Genomic DNA, 15384 nt, shown 5'->3' with positions numbered 1-15384 from the left:
ACTTCCTGCTTTCCTGCATGGTTCATGCCCCTCTGTGTACAAAGCTTACAAGAAGATTCTGCTTCTGGTAGTAAGTCGCATCAGGATATAGATTATCTCCAAACACAATTTTTAAAGCTTCTTTTCTACCCTTTAGAAATACTAAAGTGATGTTATAAAGTTGTATTTTATTTCGCAGTATAACTGGTTGTTTCCAGTCAAGCTTTTTTTTTTTCCTGCAGTTAAAGAATCAACTAATAGCTAATAGAGAAGAAACTTGCCTTCTCTACAGAGAAGAAAGTTGCCTGATGTTTTTTGTTTTTGGTTTTTTTTTTTTTTTTACCAATTTTTGCATCAGCCTTTTGCTTAAACTTTGATACATCATTTCACATTTTGATGTAGGTTATTAATTAATGTAGGTTATTAATTTCAGGTTATTAATTATTGAATGTAGGTTATTAATTAATGAACACAGTAGACTCTTATTACCTGCAGTAGCTATGTTCTATAAAGTCGATGTGAACACAAAAGTAGCAAATATCGAAACACTGCTCTGGAGGGAAAATACAAGGTTGGGTTCATGAGAGGCCAGGACATTTTCAGTTACTGATCAAGACCTTTTCTTGTTTCATGTGTGTTCTGTGTTTAACAATAGCTTATTTAATATGTATCATTGATTCTTAATACCTGATGAAAGCTTCTTTAATGCCGTGTTTCCTCTGTAAGGTCCCTCGCAGCCTTGCACTTGGGAGCACTTGACTACACTTCCGTACTATACCTGAGACCATTTATTTATTTATTTATTTAATGTTTATTTATTATTGAGAGAGAGAGACAGAGCGTGAGTGGGTGAGGGGCAGAGGGAGAGGGAGACACAGAATCTGAAGCAGGCTCTAGGCTCTGAGCTGTCGGCCCAGAGCCCGATCCAGGACACGAACTCACCAACTGTGAGATCATGACCTGAGCGAAGTTGGACACTTAACCAACTGAGCCACCCAGGTGCCCCCTGCCTGAGGACCATTTTAAATGATGAAATCAAAAACCAGAGCAGAACAATGCAAAAAAACGTGGCACTAAATAGACTGCAACAAAGACACTCGTTTACACTCTGAAAGCTGAAACAAGAAGACAGTGCATCAGCTTGTCAGACCTCAGTGGAGAACGTGTGACAGGGGACCCAAATTTTTACCACCGTGCACATGTTTATGAAGGACTGCAAAAGTGCCGGAAGTATTGATCTTAGCATTACACATAAATTTTAGCCAATAGGCAAATTCAGAAATATGGAATCCATGAATAATGAGGAATGACTGTACCTGTGTGTACGTATACAAATATACATACAGACCACTTACATTTTGAGCATAAGAATCTCTTAATTCAACTCAAATCTAACTCTAGCGCAGGAAACTTTGCTAACCCTAGATGCGAGCGATGAAATGCAACACCGTAAAGAGGGTAAAATCCTTCACCCTGTTGAATGAATTACTGTTAGCAGGCATGATCACCTTTTATTTTTCCCACATCAACTTCTCAACCTACAGAAATGATAACATTAACCCCGTTTTTTTTTTTTTAAATCCCACCCCTTTCTACTTCCCCTGTCTTAGGATTCGTCTTTCTGTTCTTTAAGGCTAAATCCCATAATCATTAACACCTTGCGTACTTCTCACTCTTTTATTACACATTCACTAAGTGACTATTACCTGTCAACCATTATCAGTCAGGTACTCTCTCTCCTTACAAAAGAAGGTGTTTAGAAAAACAACATAGCTTTTCCCTTGTGGTGGTTCTAATCTGGGGCAGGAAGCAATAATGGCAGTATGTTGTGAAATATTTGAGAGAACCACAGAGAGGGCAGTTATAAAGGGCTCAAGAGAAATATGAAAGTCGGTTCAGAAATGGAAGGAAAGAGAGAGCGACAGCTATATGAAGCATCATTTTTTTGTTTGTTTTGCTTCATCTGGCTTAATCCTGATTTTTCCTCTTTGAATATCTAATGATTTGACATTTTGACTGAATTTACAAGTATCTTCAGGAATCACAGAGCACAGTTTGGGTGCTAGTTCTCCTTTTAAGGTGAGGACACTGAGAGCCCACGTGTGACGAGACTTGAAGTTCTGTAGACATTTGAAAAATTACTGAGAAGTGGCTGCTAACAAGGAACACACATGCCCTTGAGCGCCTCTGAATATCAGGTGGTAAAGAGAGGATTGCTGTGGAAGAAGACTTCTTCTCTTGGCTTCTTCTCTTGTGCTAGAGATTTGAAATTTGTAGTGAAGCCCGTAAAAATATCATGAATAGCCACGGCAGTTCCCAGCTCCCTTTCTCACAGTGAGAACCATCATCCGCGAGGAACACTTCCCTTCCTGGTTTAGTTCAGCAGTTTTAAAAATGGTGCACCTTTCGGAAACCTCACGTTGTACTAGGTTTTGTGTTAATGAATTCTAACATAATTCTTATGCGAGTCATTCTTTAATATACATCTGCAGGTCACTAATCAGGGAATTGTGTCTCCGTCTGGCCTAAGTCCAGCAATCTGAAAGTTGGAAGGTAAGAAGCACTTCGCACCATATTCAGAAGTTATGTTATTAATCAGAGTTGACGTTGTCGAGTCAGAATCCTGAAAATTGACCTCACTTGTGACACTGATAGTAGTCCAAGGAAACAGAGGAATTATCAGTAAGGAGAGGGAGGAATTTCCCAAAAAACCCTGAGGATCTACTCTTACTTATTAGAGCTCAAGGACCCTGTGTCTTTTATCTTGAATTCATGACCTGATTCCGCCCCCTAGCCCACCCCACTCTTCCGTCCTTTCTCTTGTTCTTTGGGGCATAGCAGAAATGTGTGAGAAGCTCTCAAATACAAATATATACTTTCTATTCTAATAACATTCTGGATTTTTTCATCTTTGCCCCTTGAAAGATCTAGACTCCCATATTCACTTATGAGATTCATGACCCATAGATCTGAGTTTATATTTTTTTATCTGAGTTTGATTTAAAAATGTTTTTAATGTTTATTTTTGAGAGAGAAGAGAGACAGAGCACAAGCAGGGGAGGGGCAGAGAGAGAGGGAGACACAGAATCCAAAACAGGCTCCAGGCTCCGAGCTGTCAGCACAGAGCCCAATGCGGAGCTCAAACCCACAAACCACGAGATCGTGGCCTGAGCCAAAGCTTAACCCCACTGAGCCACCCAGGCACCCCTATCTGAGGTTGATTTTAAAGTTGCAAAAGATATACCCAGAATTAGAGTTGTGCTGATACAGTGAGAAAATTTGTGATGGCTTTTTAACATAGGAGTATTGTATTAAATAATTCCAGTGTGTGTCTCTTTTTATACACAAAGCCCATCAAAACTATACACTTGAGGAAGAAAAGAAATTCTCATATAAATCTCATAGGAAGAGCTCTAACATCAGAGTTCACAGAAGGTGCTAGCTTGTTTAAGCTGATCCAGATGGTACCCTCTCTGAGAACTATCCAGACCTACTACGACAGTCTAATATTTATTTGGGCCATTACTGTTGCATTTTCAAAACTGAACTGTAGCATTCTTTTCTTATTCCAGACTGTTGTGTTGGGGATTTTGAGTTCTTTGTTTTCACTGCTTTCACACCAACTTCAGGAAGAGTGTGCACATATCTGTCTTTTATCTTAAAATTAGAAAAGTTAGTTAACCACTATTCATTTCAGGTGGAGGTAGAGATTTTATCATCTCACCTCTAGCTATCTGTGTCACAAATGTTGGTTTGTATATATATATTTTTAAAGGCACTAGACTTAGAAATGCCAAAGTAATTAATTATTTTTATTTTCAGAAACAATTTAGTTTTCATGGTACGAAGTGTTTCTAAATTGAAACACTTTCAGATTAATGGACTTAAGATAAATGGTTGTTGCCATTTTCTGTAAGTAGTAATAATGAGCTCTAGCTTCACTACCTATCAGATACTAGATCTCACTCCCTATATCTTTATCTCACTTACTCAATCATTTATTCATTCAACAAATATTTATTGAGCACTAAAAATGTTCCAGACATTGTGCTGGACCTTGGAGGTGCAAGCACAATGCATAACGGAAGCCAAGGGCCTCAGGTGAGCAAGAATGTGGGACACACCCCAGTCTAACAGGCTCAGGGTGACCAGGATATGTAATTTCGAAAGCAGGGGGTTAGTGACCATCACCAGAGGAGAGGTGGGTGGAAGGATGGGTGAAATAGACCAGGGGATTAAGAGTAAGTACACTTAGCACAATGAGCACGTAGAATTGTCAAATCACTGTATTGTACACCCGATACTAATATTTAACCTGCGTGTTAGCTGGAATTAAAGTTTTTAAAAAGAAGAAGTAAGAAGGTTAGGTTGGAGGTAGGAGGAAGCGTGATAAATTAGGAGTTTAGAAATGTAATCAAGTTATGAATGGCCATGGAAGCCTTGTACAAGACTTGGGGGTTTATCTGCAGAGAGTAATGTAGCCAGATCTAATTTTAGAATTACTGGCTGCAGTGTGGAGAATGAATTGGATGGGAGCGAGTCTGGAGTCAGGGAGGCCGCTGCAAGCAAGAGACAATGATAGTCTGGACTAGGAAGGTGGTAGTGGGGAAGGAAAGAAGTAGGTATTTAAGAGAGTTTTAAGATACGCTTAGTTAAGACATTCCTGTTCTTGGTGATCTAATTAAGTTATATTCCTTCTCGAAGATGGCTGTCTTTATAACTGATTCTAAATAATGTCATTAAATAGTTCACAGCATTTTTTTATCAAAAGGTATTGATCCTGGTCAGACAATACCCACTGACACCCAGGTTCATTAATCATAATCATAATGGTAGCATTTGAACCATTTTCTCAGCACTTATGTTTTGGTCATGGTGCGAAGCATTTCGCATGGTTTATCTTGTTTAACATTCACAGTGGCCCTACAGGTAGATACTATTATTATCTCCCATTTTACGGACGGACGTGGAGGTTAAGTACTTGGCCTGAGATTACACAGTTTGTAAGTGGTAAATCTGTTGTTAAAACCTGGTAACTTGTTAGTTACTGGCACAGCTGGGATTAGAACGTAGACCTATCCTGCATTATTACTTCCAAGATTTCTGTTGTGTGTTAGGGCTCATTTCTAATATGCTATGCAACTTCTTTTTGGCCCAGCCTTGTGTATAATTATATTTCTGCATAAATAAGATAAGCTACAGTTTGAGTGAACACATAGTAAAGAGTATTGACTATTCTGGTTTTTTTTCTTTCCAATTAGTTAGGGTAAAGCAAGTGTGAAAGGAAGTGGATGGTGAAGCATTTTGAGGAGGCGATCAAATACATATACATACTTTCTAATTATATATTTCCAAGCCAATAATTTCTTTGAAAAAGAATGTTTTAAGTGTGTTTCTTTACCATGTTAGGCCAGTAGATACAGAGAAAATAGTATTAGATCTTTTATGTCAGCATAAATGACAAAGTCTCAAAAAATTCACACTTGAACGCAATGGCAGAGGCCATTGGCAAGAGAGGTTAGGTTCCTTTAACCAAGACAACTCCAGAGAACCAGGATTAGAGCTGAGTTCTAGAACCTCTGGTTGTGGACTGTAAATGAAGTGGCTGTAAGAGCAATTTTGCTGCCGGGAAAGCACTGGACTGCCAACTCTTACTAACAGTTTTACAAGAGTGGCCATGGCGTCCCTAGCAAAAATCACGGTCTTTGTTTTGAGAGAAACCAGTGGGGGGGGGGGGGGGGGGGGGGGGAAGAAAAGCACTGCAAGTGAACAAATAGTGTCCCTTTGAATGAGAATTTTTTCTACTTAAAAATAATATAATGAAAATATTTTTGTTTCTACAACTTTGTCTTGACACGTTATGTAGCATCAACTTCTGAGAGATAACCGAGCTGAAAGAGGACACAAGAAAAACTGTTCTGTGAAAACAGCCAGCAGGTAAGCAATTCAAAATCACTTCTATTTCTGATTATATGTCTCTCTCTCTCTCTCTCTCTCTCTCTTGTTTTGTTTTGTTTTGTCTTGTTTTGCATACCAATAGGAATGGGCTGAGTTACAGTTGGGTTGACTCTGGTTCCAAAGAGTTTGAAATATTTTATGCATCGTTTATTAGAATATATTTCAAGATTACTAGCAGTGAATAGAGAGACACCATTTTGTTTCTATATTTTTTAAAGCTGGTAAAAAATAAAGAATGAATTTTAAAAAGAAAAGAAAGTTTCTGTTTCTCATAACTAATGAATATTAGGTCAGAATTTACAATAATCATTTTATTTTTTAATTTAAAAAAGTAGAATTAGTCTTTTTCCCCAAACTTTAATGGTACTTAGACCTTCTGAGAAGCAACATGTGTTTTTATACTAATAATATATGGATAAATATATAGAAAATATGTTGTTTTTTAAGATGTGCTTCTAGATTCTTGTTCATTTTATATTTCTGAGTCAGTGTGATTTTTTCCCCTTTAACAGAATTATTATTATTCTCAGTTGATTGTTTCAGACATACATTTTCAAATTTTGCATGTGGTGTTTCTGAAGACTAAATTTTTATTTAGATGAAAATGGCAATTGGAATATTGATCAAAACTACCGCCCTTAGATTTACACTTGCTCAAATTTTCACAAGATAACTGACCGCAGACCATTGCCTCCATGACTTCCCATTGCTAGTGCACTAGCTGCTGTGTTTAACTTTCCCAAGCAAGCAATACAGCTTTAAAGTACAACGTTGTACAAATTAAACTCAACTGAGAACCCACTAGCTTGCGTAATTTAGGCAGTCAAGAACTGTCAAACATGTAAGTTGACCATCAGTGATAGTCAAAGTAAAACCAATACACTTACCCCTAAGAATGTGAGATCCTAAAATTATAAACATAATCAGGATAAAAGGTACATGTATCATTTATAAATAACTATGGATGAAATATTTATGGAAATAAAATGAGCAGGCAGCAGATCACTATTGGCATTAATAGGCAAAGTTTAATAAAAGCCAGATAATCATCAGAAATGAGAAATATGATTATTAAAGAGGTAATCAGTGAAATGGAGATATGTCCACGAAATAGACCAGAATATAGCATAAAAACACAAGGAGTTGGAAAAATGAAAGAGTGGTTAAGAGACACAGAAAAAAGTCTAAGATATGTTTAATCAGAGTCTTTGATAAAGAATATAAAAATGCTAAAAAAAAAAAAAGGTGGGGGGAAAGCATGATATCTAAAGAGATACTGGCTAAGAATTCCCCAAACTGACAAATGTTACAGATCCACAGCTGCACATACAGAAAGCACAACTAATACTAAGTGAAATAAATAAACATAAACCCATACCTAGTAGTATATGCTGTAGTACACCAAAAATAAGAGAAGATCTGAAAAGAATCCAGAAAGAAAGGATAAATTGTCTACTAAGGAATGCTAGCTATCCATCAGATTTCTTGGCAGCAACAATGAAACTAGAACACAGTGGACTAAGTGAACATAGACTGGCAACCTAGAAGAACATCTTTCCTGTGTGAACTTGAAGTAAACACATTTTCAGATGTTCAAAAACGAAGGACATTTACTACCAACAGACCTTGGCTAGAAGAATTTTTAAAAGATGTGTTTCCAAAAAAGGATCTCCCAAGGAAAGTCTGAGATGCAAGAATGAATGCGGAGCCAATAAACTGGTAGAGATTTAGGTAAATTTAAACAACCCTTGTCTATATAAAGTGATAATAACAATGATGTGTGATTCATGAGGCTTTTCAAAAGACGATCTAAAATAGTGGGCATCAAGAGCATGTTAACCTGGCAGGAAGCAGATGAGTCGTTGCATGGGCATGGGACGAGGGCCAGGGAGGCACTGGAGAGAAGGTTACCAGAGGGCATAAAGAAACTGTTGGGTTGATGAGTATCTTTGTTGTCTCGACTGTGAGGATGGTTTCACATGTATATACCTATGTCAGAGCTTATCCAATTGTACATTTTAACTGTGCATTTTGCTTATGTCAACTACACCTCAATAAAGATCTTCTCTAAGAAATTTTAAATAAAATCCCCCTTTGGCTTTCCATACCATTTCAAAGTCTTTATGTTGGCCATCAAGACCATCTGTGATCAGGCCCAGCCCTTCGTTGCTTCCTCCCTGTCATCTTCTCCCACTTTACTTAGTCTTACTCTTCTACTCCTGCACGGTGGTCTTCATCCTGTTCCCCCAGCTTCCTGTTCCCCTAGCACATGGACCCCACTCAAGCCTCAGGGCCCTAGCACGTGCTGTTTGTTCCCTCTCCCTGCAGCTATCTTTATAGCTTCCCATCTCCGTCAAGTCTGTCTCCTCAATGTGAAAAAAGCTCTGTCCACGGGGACCATTAGACTCTGCTTAATCTGTCTCCTGATTGTCCCTGTTCCCCTTCTCTTTAAGCTTCATGAGGGCAGGCCTTTGCTTTTCATACTCGTGTATCCCCAATACCAAAAACAATGCCTGATGCATGGACAATAAATATTCATTACAGGGGCGCCTAGGTGGCTCAGTCGGTTAAGCGTCCGACTTCGGCTCAGGTCATGATCCCCTGGTTCATGGGTTCGAACCCCTCGTTGGGCTGTGTGCTGACAGCTCAGAGCCTGGAGTCTGCTTCAGATTCTCTGTCTCCCTCTCTCTCTCCCTCCCCCACTTGTGCTCTCTCTCTCTCTCTCTCTCTCTCTCTCTCAAAAATAAATAAATAAACTTAAAAAAATATATATGGAAGCAAGCTAAGAAGATGATGTAAAAAAATTATTCGTTACATAAAATACTTGTAGAATGAATTTAAAATTGAATCCGCAGCAGTAAAGTGCTCTGATTGAGTCCACGGAGGGGCCTCTAGAGTTAGAGGGCCTGCCTTCTTGTTCCCACTTCTCCACTCACCAGCTGGGTGATCTGAGCAAAATCCTTAACCTCTCTGTCCCTCAGTTTTCTTATCTGTGAAACAGAGAAGATGGTAGTACCTGCCCCATAACATTGTTGTGAGAAATAGATGAGTCAATGCATTTAAATAGATGAGTAATAGATGAGTAAGGCATTTAAAATGGAAGAGCTCAGATGTTAGCTTATTTATATGTATTTTTCCATGTTTCTTTCTTGAAAGCCATTTTCTTTCCAAGTGTGGTATTGTTACTTCCACATGCATGCTTCCTAAGCGCTTGTTAAATTTTATGTTTTTATTATATTTTTCTTGTACCTAGTTTAGAATGTCAAATCATTCTATAAGACTTATAACAACGTACAGCAGGCCCGAGACCTGTCCTTCCCCGTTGTCCGAGTTTACCCTGCAGAAGAAAACACGTTCAACCCTTTTAGCCATTTCTTCTAGTATCAACCTAAATTACATACTTATATTACTATTTCTTGAAGTTCTTAGTTTGATACAACCTAGTGACTTCCTGCTGTATGCCTTACACACGCACACACACACACACACACACACACACACACAGTATCTTCATTTCTCTCTCTCTCTCTCTAGCAGCTATATCATAATCGTCCGACCAAATCAATATTCATTGTTTGCATTAATGTGATTATGTATGTAAATATTATTCATAAATGTATAATTTTCCTGTTGTCACGGAGATAGCTGTCTTGTTTTCCATTGCTTTGTTTTCTGTGTGCCTCACCCCAGTTCATCAACCACCACAAAGCAGTGTGGTTCCTCTCAATTCTTTTTCGTGGTGGCATCCCTCTTGGAGCTGTTCATTTCTCAATCGATTCTGAACTGTTTGCCGTCTGGACCTGCTGCACAGCTGATATCCTGTGATCTCTCTTCCTTACCGCCCCGGGGATTTCCCTCGACTCTCCGACATGGGATTTCCCTGTTCCCTGGGTCCCACGCCATGATTTCTCCTGAGCTTTCTGAGAAAGAGAACAGTCGTGGTTAAATCTGTGGGACTTTGTGTGTCTGAAAATCTGTTTATTCTAGTCTTACACTGATTGATTCAGCTGGTAATTGAATTCTGATTTGAGAACCATTTTTGCCCCAGGATTTTGAAGGCATTACTCTAGTGCCTGTAGTTCTCGATGGTTTCCATTTTCTCTGCTCTCTTGCGATTTGGATGTTGGAGTGCCCTCCAATGATCCTCCAATTTTTCTTAACTTCTCTTTTATATATTGTTGTCTTCAAAGATTTCTGGGCAATTTTATCAATGTTATATCCCAAACCTTTTATTGATTAAAAAAAAAAATTCCCTTACACTTTTCATTTCCAAGAGCTCACCTTGTTTCCTTGAACATTCATTTCATATATCCTCCGTGTCTTGTTTTGTGGATGCAGTATATTTTCTTGTGTCTCTAAGAGTAACATTTGTGCTCGGCACGGGGCAGTTTGTAAAGGTGAAATCAGCCCAAGGAGAGAAAGACTCACTCAAGTTTAATTTTTGTTACCAGTTTTATTAAGCGCAAGGCACAAAATTCTTCACCTTCCTTATTTATATGTGTTTTCTCTCCGTTTCTTTCTTGAAAGCCATTTTCTTTCTAGTATTTTTAATATCGTCTTGACTTTTCTTACCCCTTTTGGATGACTGACTGCACTTCCCTTTCTCAACTTGTGGAAAATATAAAGGTTAGAAGAGAGAACTGCAAGGCATTAAATCAATAAATTTTAGGATCATTTCCTCGCAAAACATAGCAGGCAGGTACGAAAAGATAAATGCACAAGTGGTCTGCCGTTAATGACTCAAAGCTGAGATTCTGAGGCAGGCTCCTCGGGTGGGCAGTCCTCGCGGATGCCCTGAATGAATCCAGGGCCGTGCAGTGATGGCTGTCGCCCATGGGGTGTACTACCTCTCGCCGTCAGCTCCGCAGGAGAATCTTCAAGACCTCCATAGAGGGGTATAATGCGATTCGGTAGTGTTCCAGGCATCCAGTTGACCCTATGTCTCTCTCTTTTTTTTTTTTTTGGCCACATCCACTTTACTGTTCATCTAGGCTCTTTCAGTCGGTGATGGGCACAGGGCAGTTGTGTCTCTTCCAACTCTGAGACTTCTTTTATGGCTAACAGTACCCAAGAGGTGACAACCTATTAAAGTCTCCTTTAAACAACCAACGTACTTCAATAATTCCAGTCAGTTCTCTCAGGAAGCCCTACCTCATCAGCAGTGGACTCTGTCACGGTATCCTGCGCTTCTTCCTCCCGAAAGGGCAGTGTTCCTCTGGGTTCCCCAACTGGCTTCCCACTCTTCACCCATCGCTCCCGAGCTTCAGCCGCCATCAGCAGTGCTCAGCATAACATGCCATTAATCATATCCACAGAGTTATTAATGAAATACAAATGTGTTTTCTTTGCTCCTGTGTTTGTTGTAAACATCGTTAACATTCTCCATCTTCTCAGTCATGATACTTAATGGGTCCTGGCATCAAACTTTGGACTCATTCTTAACATAGATATAATGTAAACTAACTTAAACTCAAATTATAAACAGAGGTATGATATAATCTCATTGATTCAAGTAATATTAGTGCCACTCATCTTCCTTTTAGTTTGCTGCTTCCATTTTTTATTCCCTGGGGGGAAGCCCTTATCCTGGAGCAGGTGTATCAGACACTGAGTGGTGTGAAAATTTTTCACCATAACATTATCCTCTTATATTCATTTGCTGTGATCCACCAAAATTTTGCCTCGCAGTGCTTGAGGTTAATGGTTTCCTGTCTTGCATTCATCCGTGTTGCTTATATATTTTTGATTATTCCCATCTGACATTTCCGTGTCATTAGTCTGTGAGGTTTTATTTTCTAGCCGTCCTTCTATTTCTGAAGAGTTCTCTGTCCATTTTCACGGGGCACCTGGGTGGCTCCATCAACTAAGCATCTGACTCTTGGTTTTGGCCCATGTCATGATATCACAGTGCGTGAGGTCGAGCCCCTCATTGGGCTCCGCACTGACAGCAAGGAGCATGCTTGGGATACTCTTTCTCCCTCTCTCTCTCTCTCTCTCTCTCTGCCCCTCCTCCACTCATACTCTCTCTCAAAATAAATAAATAAACTTTAAAAAAGTTCTCTATCCATTTTCTTACTGTGGCATTTAGTCTTAAGTTTACTGTATATTATCCCTCATCTAACATTGAATGAGCATCTCAGAGTCTCTTCTTTGTGTTGTCATTTTTACATACCCTAAAACCTTTGAAAACACTAATAAAAACTTAGGGAAACACAAAATTCTTTTAAAAAATAAATACATGAAAGCAGACACAATTTTAATTTTTTAAAACCACTGCTTACTACCTATCACTGTCAATATTTAATAATTAACAGGCATAGTTTTTGAGTGGTCATTGCCTGCAGTAGATTGTTAGCCAAAATGAGACACACGCTCACACGTATTCACACTCATTCACACACTCAGCTCAACCTTGGGGACAGTGCATCTAAGTGTTTTATAGAAACACTAGTGGCATCTAGATTTCTTGCTTCAACCCATATCTTTCTCTTTAATTCCAGACTTGGTATCCAAGCCTTCCATTTTTTTAGTTCATTAGTCAAATATAATTTTATACTTCTCAAAGTTAGAAAGTTCTTTTCCTCACCTCATTTAAAACTCCAATTAAATAATTTTCTTCTTCACCTCATTTAAAACTCCAATTAAATAATTTCATATTTTCATATTGTTTCTAAAGCTTCCCAAAGCAAAAGTTAGTAAAACATATATTAAGTGATGCCTGATACTAAATGATGTACCATTCTTGAAAATATCTTGCTTTTTTAAATACTTCTTTATGCTTATGATTAGTCTTTATTATTCTTTTAAAAAATTTTAATGTTTATTTATTTTTGAGAGAGAGACAGAGAGACAGAACGCAAGCAGGGGAGGGGCAGAGAGAGAGGGGGAGTCACAGAATCGGAAGCAGGCTCCAGGCTCTGAGATGTCAGCACAGAGCTCGATGCACGTCTCGAACTCATGAGCCTTCGACCTGTGAGATCATGAACTGAGCCAAAGTTGTCTGCCCAGCCGACTGAGCCACCCAGGTGCCCCTGTAATTCTAAGAATCCATACAAAAGGATTGATAGACAAAAATTATCAGCAATTTTATTGAATTATTTTGATCATATCAGGGACTTTCCTTTTAGATCTGGTATCTTTTTTTTCTTTAATCTATTCTGATTCTTTACTTACATGATTTTTGTCATTTATTCTTCTGAGGCACAAAGGGCTAAATCATCCAACTGTCTGATATATAATTTGAAATTAAGTAAAAACATTCTTATTGTTTCTATTAAATTCTACTTAATATCTTTAAATGCCTTCTAAAAACATGTGTTAATTCACTTTTACTTAGTTCTTAGTAGCATTACATTATTTATTTACTTAGTGGCAAATAATTTGATAATCCCTGGATGCTGTTGTTCTATTTCTTATGTTAGCAACTAATAGTGAGAAGAAAGAAATCAACCTTTTTTTTCTTTGCTGTCCTCTCCCCTGATTAGTAGTAAAGAGTCTCCTAACATGAAAATAATGACAATAGATTTTATCAGAAAAACAATAAATCCCATCACATTCTCTCTCTCTCACTCTCTCTCTCTCTTTCTCTCTCTCTCTCTCTGTCTCTCTCTCTCTCTCTGTCTCTCTCTCTCTCTCTCTCTCTCTCACACACACACACACACACACACATTCATGTCAACTGTCTTCCATTAAGTTAGAAGAACATTCTTATTTACTTTAATACAGAGCATATTCATGTTTCCATGATGATACAGATCACTGTATTGTGTTCTAGCTGTAACAAATAGAATTATAGCTGTTCTTTGTTTCATCTTCTAAAGATCCAGAGATGTTCAAGGATTGGGTTTGCTCAGTCTTCCCCATCATGTCATCTGGTATTGGAGAAGGAGATCTAATTTGCAACAGATATAAAACTATTTGTCATTTTGCAGGTTTGCCAAAAATAAATGAAACTATTAATCCCTGCATTTTTGAGCAGCTGTTAATAAATTGGGACAGGATAACTGTTCATTAGAGTGCTAGTTAATGACGTGGACTATATTTATTCAGTGTGCTCTTCACAGAAATGTGTCGACAAAATTAAATACGTTAACAAAAGTAAATGACGCTTTATTTTAATTTTTAAGATGAGAAGTTGCCTATCCTATGTTAACAAATATAGGATTTTAAAACAAATCCTTCTTTGTCATATTAAATCAGTGATTCAACACCATATTTTGAAGCAAGTTATATCACTCAGCATTTCAAGTTTGATGTACCTTACGTTTATATGTCCAAAATAATGGTTTGAAACTGCTTTTAAATACTAATTTTAAAAGTAAAATGTCTATTATGTTATCATTTTTTTTCTTTACAAACTAAAATTAACATTACATTTCATTGTTTTAAAAAAGTATACCCAATCTTCCACCTAGAAGTGTATTTCGGAATTGTTAATTCATTCATATGTATGCATGAATGAACAAGTAGAATATTTTTACTTATTCTCTTTAATAAGAATGTATACATTCCAAAATTGTTCAATTGGAGTATATTTAATTGCATATGTGTTCTAATTTAAATTTTAATAGCTTTTAGGTATAGATATTTATAGTAGAATAATTGGAAATATACCACATATACAACATAAAATGATTTTTAAGGAATTTAATCCATTTTATGCTATATAGTCAAATTATTAGATTGTATTTAAAAAGGCACTATTCTTAAATTGCCAGTTCTCGTGCCTCCTGTCCTTTTGCCATCTAGAAATTCTGACCTTCCTTGCCAAAATTTTACACTAATGATTATGGATAATTATTTTAAATTGTGATTATACTAAATAAAGTTACTTACCAGCCAATTAGAATTTTGAGAGATTGCTTTTCAGTGTAATATGAGTAATCCACACTGGTAAAAAAGGGATTTGCCATTTGGAAATATGTAATGTGTCCACTGTATGGTAAATAAAAAAGCAATCAAGTACTTCCCGGTGAAACATGCATGACAATGGCCCCTCTTTCTTGAAATCTGGTAGATCAGTTGCATGATTTCAAATGACTAAAAGTATGCGCAGCCTCTCATCTCTAGAACGACAGTTGAATTTGGCCATGGTCACTAATAACGGAAAATAGCATGTGAAACCATTCCAGTGACCTGTAGCTGAAATAAATTTGTCTTGTGGAGTCCCGTTTCCTTCAGACAGGTGTCTGTTTCACAGTTGGCACTCTGCAAATTGGTCCTGTGATTAAATGGGCATGGACACAAAACTAACCTTTAACTCCCAAAGATGGTTCCCCTAGGAAATGACGAAGATACAACCATTTGTATCTCTATTGCTGCATGGGTTATAACTTCATTACGAGGACATTTGAGGATCTGCTCATCCAATGTGTCTATGTGCCAGAATACAACCCAAAACAACAAGTATTCCTAGTTGATTAGTAAAAGAATTACTGTGAAGGTTAA

General features: G+C 37.7%; 1 protein-coding gene across 3 annotated transcripts in view; it reads left to right on the top strand.

Annotated features, from left to right (window-relative positions):
* The window catches only part of GPATCH2 (G-patch domain containing 2), a 175763-nt gene that overhangs the window by 128025 nt on the left and 32354 nt on the right, over positions 1–15384 (top strand). For all 3 annotated transcript variants that reach the window (XM_045049003.1, XM_045049004.1, XM_045049005.1), the window contains exon 8: positions 5846–5916. In XM_045049003.1, the coding sequence (XP_044904938.1) occupies positions 5846–5916 (71 nt within the window). The remainder of the gene's footprint in view (positions 1–5845; positions 5917–15384) is intronic.

This window comes from Felis catus, chromosome F1 (genome assembly GCF_018350175.1).
Source record: "Felis catus isolate Fca126 chromosome F1, F.catus_Fca126_mat1.0, whole genome shotgun sequence".
Taxonomy (NCBI): Eukaryota; Metazoa; Chordata; class Mammalia; order Carnivora; family Felidae; genus Felis; species Felis catus.
This window is presented reverse-complemented; position numbering and strand designations above follow the sequence as displayed.